Source organism: Bufo gargarizans, chromosome 11, assembly GCF_014858855.1.
Source record: "Bufo gargarizans isolate SCDJY-AF-19 chromosome 11, ASM1485885v1, whole genome shotgun sequence".
NCBI classification, from domain to species: domain Eukaryota; kingdom Metazoa; phylum Chordata; class Amphibia; order Anura; family Bufonidae; genus Bufo; species Bufo gargarizans.
Window position 1 is genome coordinate 99,953,877 of NC_058090.1, and position 7,904 is coordinate 99,961,780.

The following is a 7,904-nucleotide window of genomic DNA, read 5'->3' on the forward strand; positions in this document are numbered from 1 at the left end:
TTGTTGGACTAGTAAATAGTTTTATTAAATAAAAATTCCAAAAAATAAAACACAATCACCCCACTGAAAACATTGTACAGGCTGGGATGTGAGAATGCAAAAATGTTTTAGGGATTTCATGGTGTAAAAGTAGTAAAACCTTTGTATTCCGTATGGCTGTAGTCACACTGAAGCAGCGGAGTGGCGCCACCTGGTGGCAGAAATATGATCAGCCAGGGGAGGAATATGGACGACAAGGCAGAACAGTTTTCTGGATGTATAGGAGGGAGCACGAGATCCTGAAAGCTCCATCCAGAGGTACTGCAACTCAGGCCGCATTCAGACACCCATAACATGGGCCCACGCCACTGGGACTAATAGCCTACACCGCGTAATAGGGAGTCTGAGGGGGATTTCAGAGCATTAGAGCCACAGGATCTGCAGATGATCGCAACATGGCCACACTTTGCAGCTCCTATTACCGCCATACTGTGGCTGTTACAGTCTAACCTGGGCAATCCCTCTAACACAAGGTAAGGGTCCAGGTAGACTGGTGACCGTGCCCACTGCATCTATAGAAAGGGGTGACCACCAAGATGACCATTACAGATATCTACTTAAAGGGGGGCTCTAACTGACCTCAGGTGCCCCCATATCTTGTAATTTCATGTTTAGGGGGGGGGTCTTTTTTTTGTTGTTGCTGCTTTTCCCTTATTTCCTCTCCTCAGGATAGGTTATCCGTATCAAATCAGTATCTGAATGTAATGCTCATACGAATGCTGTCCTTGTCAGACCCCTGCCGATCCAAGAATCCAGCTGCAGGTGTAGACAGCTAGCCATTAAATACCGCCAAGTCCATCTACAACGGAACTAGTTGGGGTCCCGCCGCTGCTCTTCGACCCCCTCCCCCACACACAGTGAGTAATTGGCAATGTCAGGTGTCCTCAGACTGTAAAGTGTTTAATGAATGCTGCACAGTAACAACAAGTAGCCGGCAAACTGCCCGCTGCTGCCGAGTCCTAGTCATGGAGACGCACGTATCAGAATTATAGGGCACCCTGCAAAATGCAGGTTTGTGCCAAATGTCACTAAAAACATAGGGCACGGGGACGCGTGGAGATCCAGCAGCAAGAACCACACGATGGCCGCCTCCATACATTTCATAAAATATCAAACCGAAAGAAACAAAAAGTTGTCCTAAGTATCAAAAAGTAAAAGGACCTCTAAACCGAGGTGATGAGCCGGTGCCAGTCCGAGCGTGGGAGAACGCAGGTCCTTATAGAAACGCTGCTGATATCAGTCATTGGATTCAGGATCGGCCTGAGCCATGTAAGCGTCCAGCTCTGCATCCAGGTGACCTTTCGTCTTGGACATGTAGGCGTCCAGCTGGTTGTCGAGCTGCTCTCTGGTCAGTGTGGGCCGGGTAGGTCCTCTTCCTCTACCGCGGCCTCTCCCTCTGCCAAAGCCTCCTCTGCCCCGAGCCATCACCCCTCCGCGACCTGTGAAGACAAAGACAGAGTCAAAAAAATCTACACGGGAAGAGAAATCTGAGATAAACGTGTGACCCCCTATAGTAGGCACTGACCTCGTCCACCCATTCCTCCTCGGCCCAGCACCCCTCCTCTCATGAGGCCCCTGCCGGGGCCTCCACGACCTCGCATGCCTCCTCTCCTCATCCCCATCCTGATAGCACCACCTCGGCCTCGCAGGTTTTGACCTAGAAGAAGGCATTACTTCAGAAGAAGACAACAAGCAAGAGGGAGTGAACAGGAAAATGGAGACATGACCTACCTCGCATGACCATGGCGCCCCGCTGCATTCCTCTGCCTCCCCGGCCAATGCGCATGACTCCCCGCTGAGACCCCCGGAGCCCCATCCCAGCTCCGCGCATCCCGCCGGCCCCTCGCTGAAGCCCTCCCATCGGTCGCCCTAACCGGGCCTGGATATTGCTCTTACCGAGCCGCTGCTTTAAGCTCTAGCAGGAGAAATCAGACAAATTACACACAAGTAATGGCAAAAAATGCAGGACAATTGTAATGTTACACCGCTACTGCCCCCCTCCAATCACAGCGGGGGGCGGCACAAAGCCAGCACTCTGGACACTCAGAATTAACAGGACTTCCAGAGGACGGACCCCAAAACCAGTCCTATATGACCCCCCAGGAGAGTCCAGCCGCAGCAGCACAAGGTCCCATCTCACCAGTTAAATGGTCTCGCACCCCTTTAATGGAGTGGTTTCATCTGGGACTTAAGAGGGCATATCACTAGGCTATTCCACCAATGTCAGATGGGTGTGGGACCACAACCATCTCCAGAATGGGCGGGCGTGCTCCGCTATTTACACAACTCCTATAGAAATTAATGGAGAGCGCATGCGCAACTGCTCTCCTCCCACTTCAGGGGTCCCACACCCACTGATGTCCAAGATGAGATAACGGTACACCCACACATACTGGAAAAAAGATGGCTGCAGATTTTGTGGTGGATTCACGGTACATTTCACGCATTTTTGCTGTGGATCTAAACCGCACTCTGCAGGTCTAATTCCAGATGTTTTTCATGGCACGGACACATGTAAGTATAGCCCCATAGGCGTATGTGCCAGGGTTCACAATGTTGTACGTACGCAGAATTATGAATGCAGCTCTGGGCGCGACTGGGAATATCACATGACTACTCCTGAGGAGTACAAGATTAAAGGGGTTGTCCAGCTGTCAGGGTAGGTCATCAATATCTGATGGGTGGGGGTCTGACACCCAACACCCCCACCAATCAGCTGTTTGACGAGGCGGCGGCGCTCCATGACGATAGGTCATCGGTATTGATGGCTGGACAACCCCTTTAATGCTTTGAGCTCCACCGCAGCTTTCTCTCTGACGTTTACCCCTGGGAGGTTATAGAATCTTTTACCCTGGGTTCACACCTGAGCGTTTTACAGCGCGTTCAAACGCACTGTAAAACGCTTAAGACATGAAAACCAATGCTTCCCTATGGGAAGGGTTCACACCTGGGCGTTTTACAGCGCGTACGAACGCGCTGTAAAACGCCCGACGCTCAAACAAGTACTTGAGCTTCTTTGGGGCGTTTTGACACGCGTTTGTGGCCATAGGACACTGCAGTCAATGACACAAACGCGCGTTTACTATTACAAAAAACGCGCGACAAAAACGCGCGTTTGAGGAACGCTCAGGTGTGAACCCAGGGTAAAGGAAACCGCCTCTTCACTGACAAATGCTGAGGGTTTGTTACAGTCACATCCAGTGTAAAATACGACAGTAATGCAGGCGGTACTGTATCATGGTATGTAAAGCCCTGAAGGGGTTTTCCATCTTTGGAGGTTTTTTAAGCAGCCCTACCCAGCGGAAGAAGCATACATAAAGGGGTTTTCCGAGACGTTTTACTGATCAGTGGGGGTCCGACATCTTGGATCCCCGCCGATCAGCTGTTTGAGAAGGCCTTCGCTCAGCTTTTCTTAGGCTACTTTCACACTTGCGGCAGGACCCTGTTCACCCTGCCGGATCCGTCCTGCCGCTATTTCGCCGCTCCTTCCCCATTGACTATAATGGGGACGGGGGCATAGCTCCAGGGCAGCACGGCCTGCCAGACTAAAAAGCCGGACACGCAGGACTTTTTAGTTCGGTGGCTTTGCCGAAGCTATGCCCCCGTCCCCATTTTAGTCAATGGGGACGGAGCGGCGAAATAGCGGCAGGACGGATCTGACAGGGTGAACAGCCTGTCGGAGCCGTCCTGCCGCAAGTGTGAAAGTAGCCTTAGTTACTTGGCCTAGGACAGGGATCAGCAATCGCTGGCACTCCAGAGTGCTTCATTCACTTCTATGGGAGTAAGAAGAACAGCCGAGCACATTTGCATGCTGGGAGTTGTAGTGCCGAAGGTTGCTGATCCCTGGCCTAGGAGCAGCTCAGCCCGACTGAAGTGAAAGGGCTGAGCTGCGATACCAAGCATGGCCACTATACAATAGACGGCGCTGTGCCTGGTGAGCTGAGAGAAGGCCTTGGTGGTATGAGTACCGGTGTCTTCTCATATAGCTGGACGACGGAGGCCCCGAGTGTCGGACCCCCACTAATCACCTTTCCTGGGGATAGGTCATCAGTTAACAAAAAAAACAAAAACTCAGAAAGCCCCTTTAAACGGTCAATGAGTTTTACATTTTTCAGAAAGATTAAAAGTTTTGATTGGTGGGCGTCTGAGCACAGAGACCCCCACAAATCACTAGAAGCAGGAGAGAGACGTACTCGCACATCGCACACTCCTCGCTGCGGGAGACGGCCTCTATCAGAGGTACTAGAGTGCTGCTTTATCCTCATCCTAGTGGGGGCCTCAGTGCTCAGACCCCCACTAATCCCAACTTCTTACCTCTCCGACATACCACAGGATTGGGCTCCTCGTTCACTGCCCTGCGTGTCAACATGCAGTGGTGGTAAAGTGCCCCTTGCGCCATGCCAATGGGTCACATGATATGGAGGGGGTGCAGGAGCAGTCAACGTGGATGTTGGTATGCAGGGACCAGACGTAGCATTGGCGAACAATGGGGCTGGATCAGGCAAGTATGCTTCCCTCCGCAGAACTGGCCTCAGTATCCAAGCAAGAATGTCCTCATTCACCGACAGCAAGCAGTGGAATTAAACTGTCACGGCACCCCTCCACATAGTCACCTGGATGGCACATGGTTAGTCCAATATGGCGGCTAGCAGCTGCCGAGATCCCGCTAATCACAGCCACGCCCGCCTGGAAGCGGAGTCTCACCTGCTTGAGCTTCAGAGCGGCTTGCACAGACGGCCTGTTCTCCATCTGCTGCGCCAGTCTTCTGTTCCTGGCACTGGCCAGGCTCTGCTGCTGCATCGTGGCGCGGACATTCACTGGCATCGGGTGTTTGTTCTTCAGCATGTTAGTAAAGCTTCAAGGTCGAACAAAATGGGGGGAGGGTTTAAATAAGTTTCAACAGACACCACCGCGTACCTCAAGGCCCCCCAGAGGAGCTGTCAGGATTTTTTATTTTTTATTGCCATATCGTTGGCATGTGTGTGCCCATGATCTATCCTCCGCAACTTCCACATATGCACAGCAATCACAGAGAAACCCACAGTGCGAAGCAGAAAGAGCGGGGGGCAGAGGGAATGAAGACTTACAAGGCAGGGGGTGAACACATATACACCGGACTGGAGGAGACGGAGCGCCAGACAGAAGGAAGACGGCACAGGAGACAGAAGGAAGACAGCAGAGCAGACGCCTCTTACAAGACCCCCAAAGGGTCTTCGGGCAAAGGGTGTGACCCGCATCAGGCCTCTTACAGCTCCGGCCACACAGACGTGCGCCAGCCTTGGACACAGCAGCGGGCGTCACGCAGCACAGGTAACATGCTACCAGGCTGCTGCCAGAACCCATGTATAAACAGGTGGAAGAAGGGGGAGGGCGCCCCCATCACTGTGCATTACCACACCCCACTGACAAACTCCTCTACACAGTGCAACATGGCTGCCAGGAAGGACAGCGCCAGCCCGCACTCATCTATGGAGGCGCCGGGCACACAGGGGGGCACGCTCTACATTTTGGTATGTTACGCAGATGATGGGCAGCTTCCTCACCGCTCGTTCAGCGACAGCTTGGTGGTGCTCTTAAGTACAACTTTAGATGCTGAGGGAGAGGCCATCGTTACTCCTGGACCACCTGGAAGACAAGGGGGAGGTCAGGACCGAGGACAGTCATCCCCACAGGGCCTCACACTGCTCCTGCCCCCCACTGACACCCCTGTACTGCGACACCCACAGTGCTCCTGCCCCCCACTGACACCCCCAGAATGCTCCTGCCCCCCACTGTACTGATACCCCTACAGTGCTCCTGCTCCCCCCCACCCCTGTACTGCGACACCCCCAGTGCTCCTGCCCCCCACTGACACCCCCAGAGTGCTCCTGCCCCCCACTGTACTGATACCCCTACAGTGCTCCTGCCCCCCTCTGACACCCCCAGAGTGCTCCTGCCCCCCACTGACACCCCCAGAGTGCTCCTGCCCCCCACTGACACCCCCAGAGTGCTCCTGCCCCCCACTGTACTGACACCCCTACAGTGCTCCTGCCCCCCCACCCCTATACTGCGACACCCACAGTGCTCCTGAACCCCCCACCCCTATACTGATACCCCCAGAGTGCTCCTGCCCCCCCACTGACACCCCCAGAGTGCTCCTGCCCCCCTCACCCCTGTACTGATACCCCCACAGTGCTCCTGCCCCCCTCACCCCTGTACTGATACCCCCACAGTGCTCCTGCCCCCCTCACCCCTGTACTGATACCCCCACAGTGCTCCTGCCCCCCTCACCCCTGTACTGATACCCCCAGTGCTCCTGCCCCCCTCACCCCTGTACTGATACCCCCACAGTGCTCCTGCCCCCCTCACCCCTGTACTGATACCCCCACAGTGTTCCTGCCCCCTCACCCCTGTACTGATACCCCCACAGTGCTCCTGCCCCCCTCACCCCTGTACTGATACCCCCACAGTGCTCCTGCCCCCCTCACCCCTGTACTGATACCCCCAGTGCTCCTGCCCCCCTCACCCCTGTACTGATACCCCCACAGTGCTCCTGCCCCCCTCACCCCTGTACTGATACCCCCACAGTGCTCCTGCCCCCTCACCCCTGTACTGATACCCCCACAGTGCTCCTGCCCCCCTCACCCCTGTACTGATACCCCCACAGTGCTCCTGCCCCCCTCACCCCTGTACTGATACCCCCACAGTGCTCCTGCCCCCCTCACCCCTGTACTGATACCCCCACAGTGCTCCTGCCCCCCTCACCCCTGTACTGATACCCCCACAGTGCTCCTGCCCCCCTCACCCCTGTACTGATACCCCCACAGTGTTCCTGCCCCCCTCACCCCTGTACTGATACCCCCACAGTGCTCCTGCCCCCCTCACCCCTGTACTGATACCCCCACAGTGTTCCTGCCCCCCTCACCCCTGTACTGATACCCCCACAGTGTTCCTGCCCCCCTCACCCCTGTACTGATACCCCCACAGTGCTCCTGCCCCCCTCACCCCTGTACTGATACCCCCACAGTGCTCCTGCCACCCTCACCCCTGTACCGATACCCCCACAGTGCTCCTGAACCCCCCCACAGTGCTCCTGACCCCCACCCCTGTACTGATACCCCATAGTGCTCCTGATACCCCCACTCCCCTGTATTGACACCCACAGTGCTCCTGCCCACCCCTGTATTGACACCCCCAGTGCTCCTGACCCCCCCCCATACTCATACCCCCACTGTGCTCCTGACCCCCCCCCCATACTCATACCCCCACTGTGCTCCTGACCCCCCCCCCCCCCACCGATACCCCCACTCCCCTGTATTGACACCCCCACAGTGCTCCTGACCCCCCCACCCCTGTACTGACACCCCCCCCCCCACAGTGCTCCTGACCCACCCCCCACCCCTGTACTGACACCCCCACCCCTGTACTGACACCCCCACCCCTGTACTGACACCCCCACCCCTGTACTGACACCCCCACCCCTGTACTGACACCCCCACAGTGCTCTTGCACCGAGACCCCCTCCCCCAAGGACACATCACCGTCTCCCATGTTAGGCCTCTACACCCAGAGATCCCAGCTCACACGTCCCCAAGAGAAAGCACATGGGCCCCTAGATGTCCTGGCACTACACCGGCAGGGGCCCCTCCTAGCTCCCAGGACACTTACTTGCCGTCCCTGTAACCGACGCTGCGGCCTGTTCTGTGTGCCGGATGAGAAGAGTGAGGTGGATGGGGGGCTGCTGGGTCACCGGCACTCACACTGCGCCCTGAAAGACCCCACAATAACTACAGCAACAAAATGGAGGTACTTCAAGCCCTCAGCCTCAAAATGGAGGCGTCTTCAAAGCACGTCTCCCTTTGTCGTCAGCGCGCACGTCAGACCCC

General features: G+C 55.8%; 1 protein-coding gene across 1 annotated transcript; it reads right to left on the reverse strand.

Annotated features, from left to right (window-relative positions):
* Nucleotides 1-7,842, reverse strand: LOC122921487 (chromatin target of PRMT1). The gene is made up of 6 exons (XM_044271478.1): nt 7,687-7,842; nt 5,583-5,664; nt 4,744-4,894; nt 1,771-1,954; nt 1,565-1,696; nt 1-1,478 (listed from the first exon to the last, which is right to left on the reverse strand). The coding sequence occupies exons 2-6, from the start codon at nt 5,645-5,647 to the stop codon at nt 1,276-1,278; spliced, it is 735 nt and encodes a 244-aa protein (XP_044127413.1). The 5' UTR covers nt 5,648-5,664; nt 7,687-7,842; the 3' UTR covers nt 1-1,275.
* Between the last annotated feature and the right edge of the window lie 62 nt (nt 7,843-7,904).